Source organism: Thermobia domestica, chromosome 5 (genome assembly GCF_964235325.1).
Source record: "Thermobia domestica chromosome 5, izTheDome1.hap1.1, whole genome shotgun sequence".
NCBI classification, from domain to species: Eukaryota; Metazoa; Arthropoda; class Insecta; order Zygentoma; family Lepismatidae; genus Thermobia; species Thermobia domestica.
In genome coordinates, this window is record NC_137458.1 from 227135818 (window position 1) to 227160043 (window position 24226).

General features: G+C 34.8%; 1 protein-coding gene across 1 annotated transcript; it reads right to left on the reverse strand.

The window, feature by feature from the left end:
• Positions 1-286: 286 nt before the first annotated feature.
• LOC145686425 (acyl-CoA Delta-9 desaturase-like) lies at positions 287-15475 on the reverse strand. The gene is made up of 6 exons (XM_081759719.1): positions 15425-15475; positions 11812-12029; positions 5871-6001; positions 2911-3116; positions 1817-2002; positions 287-787 (listed from the first exon to the last, which is right to left on the reverse strand). The coding sequence occupies exons 2-6, from the start codon at positions 11999-12001 to the stop codon at positions 409-411; spliced, it is 1092 nt and encodes a 363-aa protein (XP_081615845.1). The 5' UTR covers positions 12002-12029; positions 15425-15475; the 3' UTR covers positions 287-408.
• Between the last annotated feature and the right edge of the window lie 8751 nt (positions 15476-24226).

The window sequence follows — 24226 nt, forward strand, 5'->3', positions numbered from 1 at the left end:
TCTGAAACTGTATATTTCATTTGTTGACACCCTGTATCCCTTAGTGCAACATACAAGAGCAATCAGATTTATCTTCTCCTGTTGGTTCTCTGGATACTGTTATCGTCAGAGAGGCAATGTCATCAGCTGCCTGTCAACTTAGTTATTTATGTTTGAAACGGGCTTAGGTACCTTTCAAACTATTTATTTTGTTGTTTAAGTATATAATGGCACAATGTTTAATAATAGTTTCTTGTTTTGAAGCTATAAGAATAAAGAATTAGAAGGAATTAATAATGCTAATATATTACAAAATAAATATGTTTTATTTTAGGATCTTAAATATCACTATGCTGATGACTTGGCACAAACATTGTTTCAGAAGATACAATACTTGATAACAATAACAAAATAAGATATTCTAGAAAGTCAGCCTCTATTTGATCTTCGAGATAGGAATACTCTTTCCATAGACTTGACTCCAGCCAGTGGCCCAGTTTCCATTGCTGCATCTTTGGCTAATTTATCCCATTGTTCTTGTGAGATATCCTTGTCTCCGTATCCCCATACAGGATGACTCCCGTCCCCAGTTCTTAGGACTCTAGCTTTGAGAACCTCAGGAGTGACGCTCTTCCTGTCGTAAGCCCATCCCAACAGGCCAAAGAAGTCGATAACCCTAGTAGTAAGGCTATACCTCAGTCCATATTCAGCAGCTCGATAGTCCCATGGGAAAGTGTGGTGATAATTATGCCAGCCTTCTCCGATGGCGATAAAACCAACTGATGGGTTTTCCACAGGCATAATTGATCTAAAAGAATTCATGATTTACATTGAAAGACACTTTGAATACAAAGTTGTGATAATAAAAGGCTAAAAAAAAAAAAAAAAAAAAAAAAAAAAAACTATGATGATGATTGCTTTAACTCTAACTGTACACGTTATTTTTCTTATATTTAGAGTTAACTGTTCTTAAGGCTTTGGTTTACCATGAACATATACTCAGAGAAGAAATGTTGCAGGGGGTTGTGTCTAAAATATATATTACAAAGACTTAGAAAGCAATTCTATCAAGAATATATATGTGTTATTATTTTGTCTTCAAGCATCTCTTTTCCTTGTAGCTAAGCGTTGGTTTTGAACAATAGTCTTCAAAACACTGAGTAAAGATGACAAGTCCAACGGGACTCGAACTCATTAGGCATCGATGAGACCTAGAAATATCCTCAACTATTAATTTTCATGATCATAGGTTGCAGTTTTAATAGCGATAGGATATCTCTTGGCCTCAAACTTAAGTTGATGTAAATTTATGGGGCTATGATACCCTTAAATTTAAATTGACTTACGAATGGTTACTTCTGCTATTTCAATAACTTTGACATTTGCTGTGATTGGAACACCTGAGGAGAGCAAATCCAAGCATTTTCTACTACGTAGACTCAGAGTGTTACAACCTACTATTGGCAACGTGTTAAAATTTAAATCGGAAATGTGCAAATCTAGAATACTGCTCAACATACTAGTATAATTGTTTGGCTTCGAAACAATTTTATTGAAGGATAAAAATTCAAATTTAAAAACTTACGAGCAGCACTGTTTACATATGAAATTATTTATAATTCAATTCTTCTAATTCACTTGTTAACATTGCTGCAATAAACTCTCTACATTATTATTATTTTACATTTAATTCGAAACCTAAAGTGACTTTTTTCTAGAATAGTCTTGCAACTCCTCCTGAAAGCTCACTACTTTGTATTGCTTATTCTGTTTCCCGTGATTTCTTTTATATAGGTAATGTTCATTAGTAATGTAATTATAAAGGAAGTGAACTTACCCGTCGTAAGGTTTGTATCCCCATAAGTGTGCAGCACTGTTTACCAACCAAGCTCCATTGAGGAGTAAGACGTATCGGAAGAAGTAGGCAACGAAAACACAATTCCATGCAGTTTCATTCCAAACGTAATAAGGTACCAGCAAAGGCAATATAAATCCAAAAACGAGGTACATCAAATAGTAATACCTGCAAAATCAAAAGAGTTTCAATTCAAATATTAGCTGAAGTATAGAATGTAGTGAATAACATGTTAATAACCTAATCGTTTTCATTCAATGAAAATGTAAATTATTGGAAATAACTGGTAATTATTTGATGAAAAATGTTTTTTGGTTGATTTGGAATTTACCATTTTTCTTAGCATTGAGAGATAACACATAGGATCAGAAATCGAAAAACGAGCCTTGGTCTCACGCTAACTATATAACCACGAGGGTGCTCTTTTAGGGAAATGGCGTGCAAAGGTCATCACATGTGTTCCAGAGATGAATGCGGTACTTTGAAAGCTAATTTCAATATAAAAATATATATAAATCTTAAGTATTCTGAAGTCTTTGCAAATTGGATTTGAATTAATATCCAAGATTGTTTGTGCAAAATGTAAGACTCTCATTTCAAATTTTCAATCCACAGAAAATATTCTCAGATAGTGTTAGGACACACAAGTTGAATAGTATTGTACGTGATTTTGAACTACTTTGACAAAGAAATGCCATATTCATTGTTTTCGTTGTATACAAATAAAACACTTTGTACAGAGGGACTATTTGACACTTGCAATGTTTTCCATAAGAAGTATTTAATTCAATTCAATCAACAGGTAGAATTTAAACTTTGCTGGACATTCTTACCTTATCTTGAAAGCATACTTCAAGATTACATATTTTAACTCTGATTTTTCTAAACATAATTGTTCATGTTTAATTAACTTATTTTCTTTAAATACTCAAATACAGGCCGATCTGGGTATTGAAATTTGGGTTTTGGTCTTAACTGAACATATGGTAGGCCTACTTATACTTAGTAACTCATCTTCATATAATCTCTTATACGGTATTTTATTTACAATTAAGAAAATTTTATAAGCTACTTACTTAACATGGAACATGACAATGGGGTCTGCTTTGATGTCACTCATATCTATAAGCTTTCCTTTCTCCTTGACGTCTGGAAGCTTCTTCATCATAAGCCATCCAATGTGGGAAAAGAAGAAACCTCTGGAAGCGTTGTGTGGATCTGCATCAGTGTCACTATACTTGTGATGCAGACGGTGGTCTCTCACCCACACATACATATTGTTCTGCAACAAGCATTGTGATGATAACATGTTCTTCTTTTGTTTATTATTTATTATTTATTATTACTGTATTGAGTCTGGTGAAATATAGTTCCTAGCTATATATGCTTGGTTACACTGAACCTAAGTGCTTTGTTTGCACCGTATACGGTATATTATAAAGGAAACCAAGAAAATTCTGTCGCTTTTTCACCTACTACTTTCGAACATCGATATGTCACCTAAGACGTACCTGGAAGATCAAAAATAGTCCCCATCAGCATCGACGATCTTCTGGCAACGTTCTGGAAGGCCATGGAATCCATCGCGGTACAACTTGGTGGGCCGTGAAGCAAAGAAGGTATCAAATTCATTTTGCACTTCTACTAGGGATTTGAACTGGCGTCCTCTAAGGTGATTGTCCAAGAAATGGAGCAAGGACAATCGGACGGTGCAATGTCCGAGGAGAATGGCGGATGCAATAGTGTTTCCCATCCAAGGCGTAGAATGGTGTCCCGCGTCATCCTAGCCACGTGGAGCTTAGCGCTGTCCTGTAAGAGGAGGACCCCTTAGCGAGTGCTGGCTCCAGAATTTTGAGTTTTTCTTGAACACGGCTCAACTACTGACAGTACACAGTTGCATTGATGCTCTGACCAGAGATAGCAATTCCCGATGCACTACTGCCACAACCAGGTAGTATGTTGGATATACCCACACCAACGACTGACCTTCGCCTTATCTCCATTCGCAGTCAACTCACGGTGTGAGGGCCAATTGAACACGGACCTCCACAAAAAAGCGACAGAACTTTTTTGATTACCTTTATATTTTAATTAGCATGTAAAAATAAAATTAATTATAATATTGATATTTTATATTTTGTTGTTTTATTTCCTCTAAAATTACTAACATGATGATTTAGGCAAGTATTATGAATCATTGCTAATATGATTAATATAAATAACTAATATAATTATTAGCGTTACATCGCTACTATAACCAAAACCGCGATTTAAGAATTCAAACGGGAAATGCTGCCTCATTCTGCGTACTTTCTGGATATGGAACTTCAGATTTTCATCCCTTTTGATCATTTTCGAACGCTTTGTGCGGTGTATGGTTGAATAATAACGTCGAATTCAGAGCTTGGTTGGACAAATACTTTGAATTAAGACCGAGAGATTTCTATCAGCAGGACATCGGAAAACTTATTGAACGATAATGAGAGGAGGTCGTAAACATAGTGTATTATAAAACAACAAAAAAGTATATTATTGATTAATTTGTTGTAATTAGTTTCCTTTAAAATAAGTTTGAGAAAAGAACGTTCAAGAATTATCCCTCGAAACCAATATTTAACGTGGGTACATTTCTACGTTTGTTAATTTAAATGATCAATTTGAAAGTCGATGAAAGGGAAATATTGGTGTCCTTATGCGATATGTGGGATTTACTCATTGGAGCTGTTGTTGAATGTGCTGCAGAGGATTTTTATTTATTTTGTTTGAATAGCAGAGCAAAGAAGATTACCATATGTTAAGCAGTGATCATATTAGGCATATTTTTTCTTGAAAACAATATATATATCTTGATTGGCTTCAATGATATACTGTATCTATGTAAACTGTTCTCGAAAATGCATGATTTGAATCATGGATATAATTGGAATTCACACACAGCAGTGGTAACACAAATGATTATAAGATAATAATAAAAATCACTTAAATACGTATGTACTCTATATTCAGTCTTAAGGTTTGTATTTAACATTTGTTAGGATTATCGAAATTATTGTGGAGAAAATTAGATTAATCGCGCATTAATTTATTTGATTTTAGTTTTAACTGATGGAAATCGAACCACCCATCAACTTTAATCACTTTTATCACAGAGTAAAATATTGACCTAAACCAGTAAATAAAACGAACTAAATTGTTTCTGTGTTTGCATGTGCATTAACACCTTAGATGTAATAAATGAATTGATTTAAGACATTAACTTAGAGCTGAAACATAGTACGAATGATTTTTGGACTGTTATAAATTATAAACATTTTGAAAAGTATAGCTTTCAATCTAATCTGGATAATAAATCTTTATTACTAGGAATGCAATGGATGTACCCGATTGCAATGAAATGAGCTGAGCGAGCTTAAGCTACGTAATCATTCCTGGCCATTATGCAATAATAAATGCCATTTTTAATTATTGACAAAAAAAATCGCGTGAAAACTTTTTCCCCATGTTAAGTCTATGCAAGCGTTTTTCGGTGATTATTCCTCGATGGTACATCGGATTTTTGATTTCGACCTATGTTGTCACTCAGCACGACATACTCTATCAGTGTGCTAAGTTTTCTTGAGATCGGCCAAACGGTCTAGGAGGAAGCGTTTTTCGGTGATTATTCCTCGATGGTACATCGGATTTTTTTATTTCGACCTATGTTGTCACTCAGCACGACATACTCTATCAGCGTGCTAAGTTTTCTTGAGATCGGCCAAACGGTCTAGGAGGAAGCGTTTTTCGGTCATTATTCCTCGATGGTACATCGGATTTTTGATTTCGACCTATGTTGTCACTCAGCACGACATACTCTATCAGCGTGCTAAGTTTGGTTGAGATCGGCCAAACGGTCTAGGAGGAGTTCGCGGACAACCAAACGGTTAACCCGAGTATAAGAGCTTCGCTTCGCTCAGCTCAATTAATTTTCAGGACCCTTAGTAGAAATCCGGCACATGAGAGAATGGTTAAGAGAGAAAGAAAAATGAAGTTTTATTACCTGTCCAGCCATTGTGTGAAGAATAATCCATATCAATCTTAGAGGCCATTTCCCTTTGTAAGAGCGGTGAGAGAACATTCTGTGAGCTCCTCCTGTGACCCCTAGAGCACTGATTATTCCAACGAATATGGCTGAAATGTTAAGAATTGATGGTGAAGACTTCTCCAAACTATTAAAAATATCATACTACTACTCAAACAGTAACAGAACTGAGCTCCTTAGTTTTGGAGCTTACAAACAAGGTGCGAATTACCGGGGGGGATGAGGGGGATTTTCCCCCTCAATCACATTTTGTTCCCCCCAAAGAAGTCAGCTGAAGTATCCCCACCGGGGATGCTCGCTTTCCCCTTCAAACTATGCTTAGTATAACTCCAAATTTCACTGATTTTTCTTATTTCTTGTAAATTTAATCTTCTAGGTGTATTTCGAAATGATCGATGTAAACTGTTCAGTTTTGGTCATTTCTACTTACCACGTAATTACCCACTATTTTCAACGTTGTTTAGTTGAACTATAGGGCTATTATTATGACTACGGTTGTTACTTGCAACTGTACCTTCGTACCCTTCAGTTCGTCATCGTTTGTGAATTTGAATGTACTAATTGCGTATAACAAAGCCACATATAGATTTATAAATGTTCTTAGCGGTTGGCCAAGAAGAAGTAAACAAATAGCTTCTTCTACCATACTTGGCGAAGTTCGGATATGTCATATTCATCCTCTATATTTGTATCGATTATCATCTTATTTTAATTTCTGTTATAACATGTTATTTCATTTTCCAATGTACTCTTTGTTAGGACATGGTCTGCATTCCCTAGTAGGTTGTGTGTATGCAACTCAAAAGTTGCATCTAATTTGTGATAATTAGCACAGTAATCACTGCTTTTACAGTTTACGGAAATGAACTTTTGAAACTGTACTCAAAATCTGACAAGTAAACCTTACGTTTGGGTGAATCGAGTTGCTGACTGAGACACATATGAGAAAGTAGTACTAAATGTGGTCAGTATTTCAGTGAAGTTATAGGTGCGAAGCTCCAGGGGTTTAGGAGATACAGCTACCAGAACATCACATGGAAGTACAGAATAGTCTTCATACAGTTGGAGGTAAAAGCTCTGTAAGACCTCTTGTAACGACAAAAGGTGAATAAAAAATATATGGGTACATATTAGGACTAGGGGGAAGTCATATAGTAAGGGTATCCTTGACGGCGGCCATCTTGAAATCCGCCATTTTGAATTAAGGTTAAGTTTCTAAAATAGGAATAGGGTCATGTGATACATGGTTTAAGGCGCAAATTTAATCAGAAGAACAATGGTGACGTTAATTTCGATTTACGCGCAATTGGTAAAAAGTTACAGGGAAATTAAATATTGTTGCAGCATATGTATTAGACCTTTACCCCACCTTGTAAATTTTGTGTTAATGATAATAATTAAATAAAAAGCAGGTGGATAAATATTAGGTCTATGGTAAGAGTTGCCTTGATGGCGGCCATGTTCAAATCCGCCATTTTGAATCAGACAAAAGTTTTAAACAAAACGCATAACAGTGACACCTTATTAATAGCAATTTTTACCATAACTCCAACGGTATAACCATTTTTGCTTTATCATTAACCAGCACAAAATTAAGTGGATCGCTCCTTACGACTACTGCTTTGACGGAATTGTTAACGACAAATGTGTCAAGTGTAACTCGATTGCCTTTGTCAGGTGTGCTTACTGTGAGCAGAGCATTTGTGCAAGTGATGCATTCTTTTCCGAACTACATATTGATTGTACTAATTGAGGATTTTTCTGGAAGAAAGACCCAAGTTCAATTATGAATCAATTCCTCTGTGGTCATTTTTCCTTAAATTAGCAACAACTTGTTTATGCGATAACAAATGCTGGTTAATGATAAAGCAAAAATTGTTATACCGTTGGATTTATGGTAAAATTTGCTATTAATAAGGTGTCAATGTTATGCGTTTTGTTTAAAACTTTTGTCTGATTCAAAATGGCGGATTTGAAGATGGCCGCCATCAAGGCAACTCTTACCATAGACCTAATATTTATCCACCTGCTTTTTATTTAATTATTATCATTAACACAAAATTTACAAGGTGGGGTAAAGGACTAATACATATGCTGCAACAATATTTAATTTCCCTGTAACTCTTTACCAATTGCACGTAAATCGAAATTAACGTCACCATTGTTCTTCTGATTAAATTTGCGCCTTAAATCATGTATCACATGACCCTATTCCTATTTTAGAAACTTAACCTTAATTCAAAATGGCGGATTTCAAGATGGCCGCCGTCAGGTATACCCTTACTATATTACTTCCCCCTAGTCCTAATATGTGCCCATATATTGTTTATTCACCTTTTGTCGTTACAAGAGGTCTTACAGAGCTTTTACCTTCAACTGTATGAAGACTATTCTGTACTTCCATGTGATGTTCTGGTAGCTATATCTCCTAAACCCCTGGAGCTTCGCACCTATAACTTCACTGAAATACTGACCACAATTAGTACTACTTTCTAATATGTGTCTCAGTCAGCAACTCGATTCACCCAAACGTAAGGTTTACTTGTGAGATATAGGTACTCTCTCGTAAGTATATGTTAACGTACACGCTGGGGGACACGCTCCTAGTGAGCAGACATGTTAATGAAGGTGATTTTTAGGTGAATAAGCGAATAATTCAAGATTTGTTTCAGCATTTGTTAATACGACTGGTTTTCCGTGTCATTGTCCGTGTCTGTATAAGCATTTCAACTGGAGCGGGTTTTTTTAAAGTTAACCCTTCATTTTTCCATCTTTTCGCTGTACAGTTTGCTGTCTACGCAATTAATGTTGTCTGAAAAACTTCAGTGTAATGTTTTACTTTATTTGAATAACGTAGCCCATAGTGAATCAACTCATCTTCAACCTAACAGTAAAGTAATTTTTAAGTGTTGACTTTCTGTGCCCATCACGGAATCGATATTTGGAGAAAAAAAGTCGTGATGAGCACAGCTTTAGCGGGAAGTAGAAGCACAAGCTCGAAATTTGAATTGAGAGATTTTAAATATTTGGCCTTCCATTTGACCTTGATGTGAGAAATCGGGACCAGCAACAATCCATTTCTTATTTGATAGGCTAATATCTAGATTATCATTTTCTTTATATATATATATATATATATATATATATATATATATATATATATATATATATATATATATATATATATATATATATATATATATATATATATATAAAAGATATGTCCGGTTTAACTGATAATTTTAGTGGTTTTCACAAGACTGAAGTAGGTTTCTTTTCGCAACCTGTATGTATTAATGCAAAGTGGAAGCTTTCAATATGAGTGGAAAAATTAACATATGCTTGTGATCATGGCTATCGCTCGAGCCGAATTATTAACTAAATAAACCTTAGAGAGCTACGGGGACAAGAGTGAGTACAACATTAAAACACGTTCAGAAAGGATTAGTGGGGTGTGTGTATGTCAGACAATACATATGTGCATAGTTATTGTCGGTAGATTTATTAAATTAATAAATCTCTTATTTATTACAGATGTCACACACACACACACACACACACACACACACTATATATATATATATATATATATATATATATATATATATATATATATATATATATATATATATATATATATATGGGGGGTAAGGCATTTATTGTCTCATTTTGAAATTTGAACCTTCAGACTATGTCCTTTGGCCTAATTTTATCCCCCCCCCCCCAATATAGATTATCTAATTCGCACACTGCTTACAAACAGCTAGTGAGATGACGTTTAGTTTTGTAATATGCGGTCAATATATCGGCTCTATCCTGTTGTTTCTGGGGTTCTAAATCCAAGTTCATTACTTCTTAATTCGAACAGATCTTTAATTGCCTTAAGATACAGACTCAACGCCAGCGTGTTCGCGAAAATGTAAAATCATAGAAATGTGATGGAAACGAAAATTTGGAAGCAAAATGCAACGAAATTTTGTGGCAAAACATATAAAACAATTCTCATGTGACCTCCGCTCGAAAATCCGATGTTGCTCTTTCGGTTCGTTTTAACTTTTTAATGAAACAAAGCAATCTACTACAGACTACACGCAACATTATTGAAGACTAGCCGTAGTGGACAGCAAAAAGAGAGACTACGTATGTTTCCACATTTTATTCTATCTGAAAATAAAGCTCTTCAATTGGCTATCGATTTGGTTTGATTTTAATTTTAGCGTCCCTTTCATTAGCGAGGCTATATGGCTTTCGAAATGCAAGATTTCAGCTTACTTTTTATAGCAATCTCATGAGATTTTAGTAGTGCCTCCTTTCTCTGCTATACAGCCCATAAATATTGTGTTTACTACGCTCTCTTACTTTTCATTGAAATGTCTAATATATATATATATATATATATATATATATATATATATATATATATATATATATATATATATATATATATATATATATATATATATATATATATATATAGTGTTCGGTTTAGAACAGTGATTGCCAATTTTTAATGCACTGTGGGCCAGAACAATATAAGAACCACACTTGGAATCATTTTTAATTTTCCTTGCCCCTTCCTCTCTAAAGCAAAAGTTCACTGAATGTCAGAAAGTTAAACATTTTTTTTTAATCGTAGTTCTATTTTGTGTATTCTTGTTTCTTGTTTTGTATGTCTAGGGCAATTAGATTCCGAGCTAGAAACAATTTGAAAGTACTATATACATACAAATACGCGATACACATTGAAAATGTATCGCAAATTGCGATCCATTTTTGCATCTTTTATTATTACCACGAAAGATAAAATAAGGAGCAAGCTGAAAAAAAAATATTACTATTATTTCAAGATTTTCTTTGAAGCGTCGGTTGCTACAAGGAAAAAAATGCCTCGACTTTAGGTTACAGAAGTTTTCCGCTCTATCTTTCCTTCTCTTGGTCGGTTTGTTGTTGATGGGTCATCCTAAAGACCTTCTTAGGTTTCGGGTTATTCTATCTTTGTTCCTGAGTGTGTAATAAGAAAATGTTCCTTGAAGAAAAGGAGCATTGGCAGGAGAGAAAACAAGTTCAAACTATGTTGGACCCAGCCGATATACGGTGTAGCATGAATGGGGCTTGAATATGGTTAGTAAAACGCCGAAGTGCGTTTAATTTTCCATGTTTATTAAGCTTATAATGAACCGACCGATTGTTTGGGATTTATCAAAATCCTTTATTTTTATTGCTGCGTAACTATATAATAATAATAATAATAATAATAATAATAATAATAATAATAGACTAATAAAAGACATCTAATAAACACGAAAGTAACTCACAATTTCATCCATAATGAATGGAATTGTGAAGTACTCAGTGGCGGATCCAGGAGGGCGATCGCCCCCCTAGAAGAGGAAAGTTTTTTTTTTTTAATTTGATATATAAATAAAACCCATCCCAGATTTTGGAGCTCTTAAAGTATCCCTAAGTAGCAGTATTACAACCCCCAGCCCCCCCCCTCAGAAGTCCGTCCTTGATCTGCCCCTTTCGTATTTATTGGACTTGTTTTATGAATCTATAGTATAGTTACTCATTGTCGTTATTGTACAGAAAATGCGATAGAAAATTTAAAAACTGCGGTACAAATTGAAATTTGTATCGCAATTTGCTACACAAAATGTAATTTTAAAAAAAAACGCTATATATATATATATATATATATATATATATATATATATATATATATATATATATATATATATATATATATATATATATATATATAGATAGATAGATAGATAGATAGATAGATAGATAGATAGATAGATAGATAGATAGATATAGTTACATTATTAGTTACATTATTATAACTATATAAGATCATATAGTTTTCTTAGTCCTAATTGAAAACGAATGTACTCACCATACACAGTTGTATAGAATTTGGCAGACGTTATAGCCAACCAAAGACCGTAAACGGCACCAGAATGGAGAATAACAAAAGCTAACACATTTTTCCACACAATTTCTGTTCGAAAGTAGCCTTTTCCTGAGTTTATGTTCTCCTTCTCCAATTGCACAAACATGCCATTTGATTGGATTGGTGGAGACATGGTCCTCACGCTACACACAGAAAGTGTACTGAAAAGTATAATAAATAAATAAACATTAATAATAATAAAAATAATATTTGTGTATGCTACTTGGAAGAATGTGGTTGGAACTTATTTGGCTCTTTTGGGCTAGAGTTTGCATAAAACAATCTGGCTGACACATTCATAATAAATCGAATGGAATCGATTTGGAACTAGCAGTCTCTCTCAGTCCTACATGGCTGCAAATGACGCACCCATCTTAGATTTGCTTTCAGGTAAATATTTAAATAAATAAATAAATAATTCCAAAAGAGGAAGCTGAAAATCGAGAAACATGTAAGAAACATTTCCAGCTCCAAACTGAAAATTAAAAAGAAAAGAAATAAAAAGAAGGAAAAACCTCACTAGTCCCAGGACCTGCCCAAAAGGCAGAATACTTAATAATAAAAATATAATTCCATCAATGGGTGCATCTAGCGCACTTAAACAGAAATTTTCTCCATGGTGGCAAATGACTTGATTGCAAATGACGCTACACCTATGAGATTCCAGCTTTGTCTATGTGAGCATTTTTCGATTGATGTGATCACTAGGCTGTGCCCTCATTCTTTCACATAGGCTTCTTCCTAAAGGCTGTGGTATACGCTTCGTTGCTATGTTGTCGTGAAACTGTCAGTATTAAAGAAGTCTTCCCTGTAGTATTGTTTCATTAAATTAAACTCTTGGTACTACAGGCCTTAGGCGACAAGATCACCAGCTGGGTTGTGGCACTCATCCGTTTGGGACGATGCGTGGTCAAGTACATCGTCTCTCCTTGCCGTAGCTTATCAATTGTCCTGGATGAATTCCGCAATACCAGCACCGCCTAGCGAGTACGAACGGTCACCCGTCTCTTCTCTGATCAAACCTGGCACTGCTTGACTTCATTTATCTTACCATAAGCTATACTTCAGTGTTGTTAGTGAACTGGCAGTATTGATTTACTGTAATTCTAATACTCTTATGGGGGCATGGTGGCTCAGTGGAAGAGTGCTTACCTTTGGTATGTGGGGTACCTGGTTCGATTCTCGGCAAAGTAAGCTTGTGGTGGACAACATCGTGCTCATGGGATTTCTCGGGGTATTCCCGTTTCCTCCTAGTTTCTTATTCCACCAATTCTTCCATCATCATTCACTTGCGTTACTAATCGTCTCCTTTATCCTCACAGACAGTGGCGGCGATTGGGTGGTAAAAGTGGGGGGGCAAGACTTGATCTGAATGTATATCAATGTTAATTTTTCCTGGTTGTTTCTAGTACTTTGTTTGACGAAAGGTTGTATAACTAATAGGATAATATCTTTTTCACCGTATATGGAACTTCATATTTTATTAAGTAAATTGACAAGAGCAACAGGAGTAGGTAATAGCTCTTTGCACGCTTAAACAACGAAGTGTAAGATAAATTTTGATTCCTTGCTTATTAGCATCTTAAAATTCTGCCAGGAAAATTGTTTAATCAGATTATTTAATAATAAATCTTCAAAACAAATAAATAGAAACGACAATATTAATCATAGTAATGAATAATCAGACTTATTTTGTAGAAGTTACATTAAAAGTGGGATTAATGAACAACTTAATTTTTAATTGCACACATGCTATTAAATGTATGTTATTACTCTTAGAAAATGAAAGACAGTGAATACTACAATCATTGGCTACATTTTTTTTTTTTTAAATGAAAAACTTTTGCAGCTTCCCAAAACAAGTTCGTCGCCATTAGTTGCACTTTCCATTTTTTTTAAATTTTTTTTGATCACATCAAAACAATACTTAGAATCACTCTACATTCCAGTTATACAAAATAACCCTAAAACCTAGAATTATGTTGAATTCACTAAATTTAATTGTATATACACTCGTAACCCCTAATCACACCACTTCACTCGTATATTACACTGCAAAATAATGGAAAAGGTAGAACTTGTTTCATGTTACTCTCTTTTTAATCAATATTACTTACTATTAGAAGAAAAAACATTTTAGGAATTGTTAATTTCTGTGTAATTAAATAACTTTTTTTTTTTTTTTTTTTTGCGAAATGTTCTCTGAATTAGTTTCAAAGCGGCTGACTAACATATCAAGCCCTTGTAAGAAGTGAAAGTATGCTGGAATTGTGCACCAATAGGTTAATTTTTGGGTTATTTTCGGTGGCAATTAAAACCCAATTCCTGTAGCTTTCTTAACTCCACGGGAAGACAACCAATACGTACTCACGCAACGGCAAATATTATATGGCACCATTTTTTCTATGAACCAGTAATACATACAAAAACTTTACATTTCCAAATGAAACTATATACCTTAATGAGTTACTTTAAAAAGTGGGGGGGCAACTGCCCCCCTTTGCCCCCCCTAATCGCCGCCCATGCTCACAGATATAATCGTGGGACGTTAAACTCAAAGAGTTCATTTCATTTCATTTCCTAATGCTCTAAGTTCATCTTTCGCGACTTATATAAAACACTTGTAGGCCCTACCAGGCTTTGTGATACGGACTCTTGATTACGTAGTGCTTGACATCCGAAGACCCTTTTTTTTTTTTTCTATCTTTCCTTCTATAAGCATTGGCGTTCTAGATTATAGCATTTTGCGTTGTAAGTACTAGCAGGTTGCACTGTAAAATTTTTAATATTATCTTTCAATCCACGTTATCAAGTTCAGCGATTAGCCTTAAAGAAAGGCCTCGCACTAAATTCTTGAAGGCTACGTTTACTATATTTATCATAAGAAGCAGTTAGAATTGGCTAGGTAAGACAATATTGTCTTACGTATACTGTTTGCTAAACAAATAACACATTACACAATTTGAACTAAATATAGGAATGTAGAAATGTTATTAAAAATGAAAGTTAATATAAATATATTTAAAGTTGGGCTAGAAGAAGCTAAACTACTGAATTTAGCCACATTTATGTATATTTTTAGATTATTGGACAGTTTACATGGTGTGATTTTACTTAGGCAGTGAGTTAGGTATTTTCTACTATTATATATTGGACATAATCAAGTATAATCATTATTAAGTGAGTATCTGTTAACTTGCTACTTGGGAAATATGCAGGTAGTTCTATAATATTAACATATAAGTTAATGCTATTGAATGTGGGAGCTATGACATTAATAAAAAGGAAGGTAAGAAGCATTAGCGATTGATTTAAGCCTAACAGTATCCATGTATAACAAGACAGTTATTTACTATTGATCTGTTAAGTTATGAGATTGAAGATTGAAGTGCTAAAATACTCTCTCTCTATAGCATTGTAAGAGAAACCCTATAAACAGAAACTATTTGATTTGAAGCTAATGAAAAAATCCCTTCAAGAAAGAGAAGCTATTACTGTGTACCCTTGACAATCACTGAAACAGAATCCATAACCTTAGAAGTTATACATTACTTACGAAAAGTGTTCTTTTGTTTATTAGACAAACAACTGCTGGACAGCTGGCTATGTTCTGGTGTATGGATAAGACTGGTCACAACTTATTTATACTCTTGTTACGTGACTTTATCAGATCATTGAGGTAAGTGTACGTAGAATTCCTCATAGCAAACAAAGCGGTGAGATTTTCTTCAAGAAATTGATTTGCATTAATTGTATGCAAATTGAATGGAAAAGAATTGATTGTCGCCCGTACAATGTTGACACAGGTTGCAATATATTCATGTCGATTGACTAAAGTAGAAAATATTATTGGAATCAACATCAAATGTCTGCTCTTGATTAATTTGTAAATTACGTAATGGTATTTTGTAATTTCCCCATAAAAGTTTCAGTTCCATTGCAAAGAATCCCAGACAAATTACTTGCCAATTTGCCGTCTTTATATTACAGCGATTCCTAACCCAATTTATACAACTTTTATTAAAATAATTTTGATTGATATCAAAATAACGATATATAATGATAACCAGGGTTAGAATTTTTTATGGGCAGTTTTCATAGGAAGAAAGGAAGGAAAAAGGTGCTAAAATAAGACCCAAATATTACTTGGGTCTATATACTTAAGCTAGTAGCCAATAGAGCTGGTAGCTCTTATAGTGCGTCCAGTAAGAGAACGTCTCTGACAGTTCGCAATGACATTGCCACTACTCGCGTGTCAAGGTTTTTTTCGGTGCAACTGCCCACCCAACCAGGTACATTCTAGGAACGTGCCATTTAAGTTCCATATGTACCGTTTACGTACCTGGTACTTGAAAAATGTACATTCCATATGCATAGCACGTGTCGCTAGGTACGTGCTTTTCGAGGAATTTCTGACTCTTGAAAGGTACTTTTACATGCTTCACTGGAATGTGAGGAATGTGAATGGCACATACCCCATGTACCATGACATGGTTGTGCGTAAGTTGCTTCGTATTGCGACTAGGGTTGCCAATTTAGCCACTTTGTGACGAGATCTGGCCATTTTGAGAACGTCGTTAGTCACATAATTTCCAAAGAGCCAATAGTGGCTTTTTAGCCATATGCTTTTCACTTCTATAGCCACTTTCTGAGTTTAGCCACATTGTAATATATTGTGTGTGTCATTTTGCAATTTTCTGACGTTTGATGCGTTCTCTAGGTTGTAACATTCTAAACCCCACTGTCAGAATTGTCCTCATAAAATTAGCATTGATGGTTATATTGTGACGTTACACAGCAGAGAATTAGTTCAAAACCTGTACGTTAAAACTAGACGTTAAATAAAATTTTCGGGAAGACGTAAGTTTAAGTATAAACTAACTCCTTAAAGAAATTCAGCCTGATAATATAGACATCCTTCAGGAAATGTCGCTTTTCAGTGGCAATAAGCTTGAAACCGGTGAAACATCTTTTACTGATTTAGCTTCTTCTTTCACCTTCTGTGGAATTTGAAGATAATATCGACAAAATTGAAAATCAGTGGCGATTATAAATCTTCGATTGAAGAATTTTTGCAAGAAACTAGCTGAACCTGCGCTCTCTACACAGCGCATTATTCGCATATGAGCATATATCGCCTTATCATTCCTTACAACATCTGTACATGTCTCTTTACAGACACAAGTTAAAGACGTATTGATTTAAAAATAGCCAAGGGGTATCATAAAGGGGGATTTTTCGATTATTTTTCTGAATATCTCGCACCGTTTGCAAGATTTGAGCCTACTTCCGGTTGGAGTTTCTAATTCATGTACGACCAGTGTTTTCTTTCTTCTTGCATGCAGTATGTAATAAGCAAATACATTACATACAAAATTAATATATTGTCAGTTCTATATATGGTGCTTATTGGGAAAAACACTCCCCAAAAAAGTTCATCTTAGACTGGAGAAATGGTTATCCTTCCTTTTCCATTATTATTTGGCTATGAAACAAATGCCGGAGACATATACAACCGCTATATACAACAGTGTGGTGTTGGAATGTGTAATGATTAGGATGTGATGTTTTATTTTATTTTTTTGAAATTTCAACACTTCCAATGTACCCGTAAAAATGTACTAAAGAAATAGTGCCCATGTTTTTTAAATATTCAATTAGAACTGGACAATCTACATGAAATTTGCAATCGATCAGTGAAAACGTCATCTTTCTAGAGCCTGTAGTTTCTGAGATCTCATTGTCGAGAAACATATATGTGTATTTTAAAAGAGCTCCAAAGATGGCAGCACAATTCATTTGCATGTATTTTGGAGAAGGCTTACTAAAGGCAAAGGCCTTTGAACAACAATTTAAAAGGATAAACTTTGTGAAAAATATTTATTTCAGTAATTTATTTAAACTACACTCTTTTAAAAATATTTGTCTTTGTTATAAACGTGAAATCACAAATAACCGTAAATCAAAGGTTTGAATGCTAAGATTATAGGTTAGAGCTCGGTCGCTCGTAAATGTTACTGTAGTATTTTAATATAGTTAAATTGCCACACAGATGCCGGAGGAGGGCATATATTTTCAGAGTTAGTTGCTTGGCTTTTTTTGAAAGTACAAGCTTCTAAATCGAACGTAAAAATGAAGCGTTAAGGTTTTAGTATTTAAGTACTCGCACCCCCAGTTGCATAGCACTGCCCTAAGGAACATTACTGACATGCTTAGTACATTCCTGGCACATGCCAATGCCAAGTAAATGTGTCAAGTACATACACGGTACGTGATATACACATAATAGATACATTCCTCGGTATGTGTCATGCACGTACTTTTGGGCGGAAGTAACCTTATTCCTTACATGTGTATTTCACATGATTGCTCTATTCACGTACCTATCATGTACATTCCAATGTACCTCGAGGAACATTCTTTACACATGATCAGTATGTACTTGTGTTGGGTGGGTGTAGTGGCAATTTAATTTATGGTATAAAACAGAGTGATCGTGGTTGGTAACACTGGTATCAAAGTAGGGGCTGCAGTGTCCCAACGTATGTGGTAAGAAACGTCAGAGACCATCTCTTGTTGGCCGTGCTATAGCATCCTCTGTGTTTAAGTTCCCAAATGTTCAACATAAATTTTAAACACTGTCTGCTAAAATATTGGAGACTGTGTCTTGTAACATTTTCAAGTTGGGTGCCAAATTTTCCCTATTTATAAATTTATTTTAATGGTTATAGAATTTCAACTTCAAAGTGAAATTAATTCTGCCAAATTAAATATGTAAACAAAAATGTGAAGTAGTGCCATTTTATTGTTATATATATATATATATATATATATATATATATATATATATATATATATATATATATATATATATATATATATATTACATTCATGAAACGAAAAATATTTCCGATGATCTCCCTACAATATCCTTAATATCCATCTTTAAATCAGTAGTTGTTTTCAGAACAGATACACAATGAAAAATGTTACTTTATGAAAGTATAAAAAACAGGTAGACCCCTACGTCTTCCGTTTGGATCAGACCAATGTGGTGTACGGATGCTGTAAATGAGAATGGGTAATGGGTCAGCACCACGCTCCACCCCTCCCATTACCTTCAGGTTTCCCCAGGTAACCACTTGACAAAGATTGAGTGAAGCCTTTGACAGATTTGGACCAGTGTAAAACGAGAGAAGATCCCCCTTCTCCTCCTAGAGGATAGAAACCGGGCTGTGCTTTTCATAGATAGACATTTATCGACTAAGTTATTGTGGGTCTAATTTAATTTTATCAAGGAGATACTTCTTTCGGTTTCGCAAAGAGCGAACGACATCTTAGCGAATTATGCGGAGAGTTACATATTGCATGCTACATACTCAATCTACTCTGATTATTTTTTTAAAGCTATCCAACTTTTAAAACTACATACGATATTATTGTATAGTTACCTACGTAATTTTCTAGTAATTAATTATTGTTATCTTTTTTTTTTAATCTTTTGATATGCAACAAAGGAGGAAAAGTGAAATTAATAATTTTAGATATAATAACGGGAAAATAGATGTCCAAAATAGAAAAAAAGAAAGAAGATAAACATTAGAATACTTGCAACTATGGTTAACAAGCATTTGCACTTCGTTCAGCATAAATTTACTTTGCATTATTATCTACGTAAAATAGAAATACTAGTATTTGTTCATTTAATCTTCGAAAAATCTGTCAAAACTTGGCTATATTTCAACTAATTTTAAAATGTATTGAAAGAAGGGTTAATTTAATTCTGAGTAAGATTTAGTGTAGCAATTGAACACTCTAAGCTTTTTCCTTTAAAGCTTTAGGTTTCTACTTTAGCTGTAAGATCGCCGGCATTATGATTAGGGAAACATTATTAGTAGAGCAACCCACATTATGCTTTTTTTTGTTTAATTATGCTTTATTTTTTTCCAAATTATGCTTTATTATGCCTTATTGTTAATTTCAATCATTGTTTTACATTAATCGTGTATAATGTATGATATTTACTATACATTAAATAATCTAAATATCTTGATCTATTTATTAATATTTCATGGAAGCAATTTCTTTCATATTTAATGAATTTCTACTTAATGCACTGTAAAGAAATATGCTTTGCTCGAGTCAGTTTTTTCTGTCACTTGTGTGCGTCTTAGAGATGCATATATACAGAAAAGGAAAGTAAAGGATGACGTGCTCAAGTTCAAGAGGTATACATGTCAATATAGTGTGGAGTTTTTGTGTGCTATTTATTGTTGGCGAGTTTTCTTTTTTTTTTTTCCTTTTCTTCTTTTCTCCACATCAAAGTATTACACCGAAAAATTTACAGAAATAAAAATAAGCTTTATGTTCCCTTGTTATGTTCTCAGCGATTTTGCATTGTAAATATTGGTTTAAAAAATATTAATATAATAACTTATATGTTAAACTTGCAGTTAAATAGAATTTTCCAAGAATTATGCTATATACTAATGCTTTATGCTTTATTTTCTAAAATTATGCTTTATTATGTTTTTAAAATTTGTTTCTTCTGGACCCTTAGTCAACCACAACCATGTTCAAGGTACCAACAATATGTCTAAATTGCTATTATGTTTTTTATGCTTTTCGGTTGCTCTAATTATTAGATTCTGGTTAGTTGGTTTAATTTATTTAGCGCTTGCGCCTTTGCTGCAGGAGGCCTCGAGTTCAATTCCCCATGGGAAAGTATAAAATATTGATCACATTACAGTAGTTCGTATTCCACCTTAAACTGTAGGCCCACGTCTCATATAGCCTTTGTGCTGAGAATGGACACTGTAGGTCAAGAAACAAACATGTTGGTTTGAAGTTAACGTGCCTTTTGAGCACCAAAAAGAAAAGTTATATTATGAAGTGTGTATGGACTAGAGTGGATCGGTAGACGAGGGATCTGAACCATATGCGCTGCTATCGGAAATCGAAGCCGGTTCTTTCGTGCAAGCGGCATATATTGTCTGTTTACTATAGCTTGGCGTTGTGTTCTGACACAAAACCTGGCTAGCGAATCTTAGCAACACTTCCCCTCCTTTCCCCTTATCGCAATGCTAACAGTGGCACTAACCCATCAACTTTAGCACTAGTAGGGTTTGGTATTTGCAAGTTGCGCAAATTTCGAAACAAAAAGTTTAATTCTCCAATGTGAATTTATTGGTATAGCTCTGTTAATAGTTAACTATATCAGGTTGGTCTTATTAAAGCTCGCGCCGTGGAGAGAAACACAGTCTTACACGAGGATAGTATTCAGATTTTAAGAAGGTCGAGGGAAAGAGCGAGGATGAGAAAGACGAGAAGAAAGAAAGAAAGAGAATGAAAGAAATACTTCTATATTTACTTCATAACGAATTAAGCAGTCATAAAACGAAAAAGAGAATTTTGGAACCTACATCATAATATCTGCGAACGTGTTGGCAACATAATATTCTGGCGGAATATATCCCCCGCCAATTCTGGAGCCTCAGTATTCGGCTCAATTCTGGCCTTACAGAGGCTACCATCTAGGCATTCTCCTCGTGGGACTGAGGAAAACCTTAATCGGGAACACCGGCCGGAGTTGGGTTCATGTCCGGCTGTTGGGTTGGGAAGACCGGCTCGATCTACCTATTTTAATTCCTTTTTTGTGTTGGATAATGTCTGGTAAGGGCACCCAGACAGTGAAGGCAAATCTGTATTGCTTAAATATGTTTACATGCTAAAATTCGCTTTATACTGTACTTTTAACATGTAATTCAATGTGTATTCTATTCTTCTTACAGCACCATACTTTATTTCTTAATACTTTAACTCTATGGTTGTTAGTCATTATAATTATCTCATCATAATCCTCCTTCTCAAACCTCGTTCAATTATGAAATTCTACACTTGGCAGTTTGCAACATTGCAAACCTTCACCAATAGGTAAAATGTGGCGAGAATATTTCCACCTCACACTCGTATCAAAATTCTCAGCCCCAGTTTATAATCAGTACAATGCTTTTCTGTCGCATTATCATGAAAACAATGCTGTCCAGCGAACCTAACGGTCTTTGCCAAGGATCTTATAAAATAGAAGATCTGCCCATATGTATCGTCATGCTATTAAATGAATGAAGCCAATAAACAATAGGAAAAAAATGAAATCTTTGAGTTTTACGTCCCACGGTTATACCGGTTAGGCTAAAGGAGACGGTGATTATGAGAAATGAATGAAATGGTGGAATGAAGAAAGTGGGAGGAAACAGGAGAACCCTGAGAAAACCCACTCACACGGTGTTTGTCCACCACAAAGTTCACTTGGCGAGGGCTGGGATTGAACCCGGAACCCCAAGCACCAGAGGTGAACGCTCTACCACTGAGCCACCGCGGCCCCATAAACAATAGAGCATCGGCACGTCTGATTGGTTACTCTCGTTTCTGCCATCGTTTGATTGGCTACTTTCGTTTCCGCCATGATTGTTGGCTCAAGACTTTGAAATCCTATTGGACGGAGTGGGCAGAGTAGGAGTGGTAAAACTGTGACGTATGGCTTCAAGATTTTGTTGTAAGGGCAGATCCTCTATTTTATAAGATCCTTGGTTTTTGCTCTCTCTGTTTATTGTTTACAGCACAAACTGCAACTTCCCAATATTGCCAGGTGTACAAGGCTTTTGCATACTTTCAAACAAGAACCTTTTTACAAAATTGAGTCGGCATTATACATAAGACAAGTGAAAACTGTAGGTATACTCCAAATACTATAGTGTTTCCAATTTTCCGAAAATATTACACAATAAAGTAAGACTTAACAGTTTGTATCTTTACTTTACTCACAAACCTCGTATACAAACATCACTTCTGAGCTACTATATCGAATAGCATCTTGAAGATTGTCCGATTATGAACAATAGTGATTTTGTTTACTTTGGTGCTAGTAAACAAGTTTTGACCACAGAATGATATGTGAGGGCGTACTTGTAACGGTATACAGGGAACACCACACTCTCTTTTTTGTTAAAATACTCTTGACCAGCTTGACTCATATCCAGCAAACGTTTACCCAGCAGATGTCCCCAACAGACGGGTAAATAATCACTGGTCACCGGTTTCCTGGAACCAGTTCCGTAGAGGGTAATTTGGAATACCCATAACTCGGACATTAAGGCGTAATGAACTTGTTTGAACGTAGTTCATTACGCCTTCGAGCTACTACTGCTAGGCAGTGTTCGTAGGTTTCCTTAAGAAAATTTCCCTCGACTGACAAAAATTTTCCTTTTCTCGTCAAATTCTCCTTAGTTTGTTCAGTGAGCAAATCCTATGACAAAGTTATGTCTAAGAATAAAACATTTCTTTTATTCATTTGCTTTTTGTTTCTATTTTCTTTTTACTCTTTCCTCTACTTTTTAAAAACAAAAAAAATATACACAAATGCAGCCAGGTAGGCTAACAATGGGTGAAAATTATGCTACTTTGAACAGACACACAAACTATTGCCTTTGTATAGGTTAATATCTGAATAACAAGAAAAAAGAAACATTTATATTGATCAATCAGTTAGTGTGAGTATTTCCCTGAATTTTCAAGGTTCGTCGGAAGAATTCCCTTTTTCCCTTCTTGCTAAATTTACCTATGAAATTTCCCTAGATTAGGGAAATTTCCCCGAAACTACGAACACTGCTGCTAGGTGAGATTAACTAAATTAACAAATATCATTTTTGTCGATATTTATAACTACTCTTGTTTCAAGCCATCTTGAGGTTACGAGGATCCTATTTACAAAGGTATTTGGGCAAGCAAGTCATTAGCAAGTGATTCTATATACGTTTGGCGACGGAGGCACATGTTTTCTGCTACTAGACAGCCTTGAGTTCACCATTCTTGAACAGGGTAACATTGACTGGCTCCTGGTTTGAAAATACTTATTCAAGGGAGTGATTGTTTCGTACATGAAAAGACCATAGACCTAATTAGAATTCAAATTCACAAAACATTTATTGAAAAAAAAAAAACTAAAAATACAAAAAGTACAAAAATCAACATTATGAACAAAGTGTAGATTATTGTTACATAAACTTGGTCTTAATTCATCAATCGATCAACGCTGTGACTACCTTCTGAGCACATAACTGAATCGGTGTAGTGTTGTAAGACAAGTCCGGGGCAAGTTAGAAAGCAGTAAAATTCCCAGAAAATATAATTCTCAAAAATGACTCAAGTTTTAATTGAAAACACTGAAGTGACTACTTAAGCGAAGGAGAAGGATAAAGGAAGCTAGACCGAAGTACCTGGTCGACACTCTCTAAGTGGCATGCTTGCCGCTTCACTCGGGAAAGACGTTCACCGAAGTAAAAATGGAGAGTCATACTCA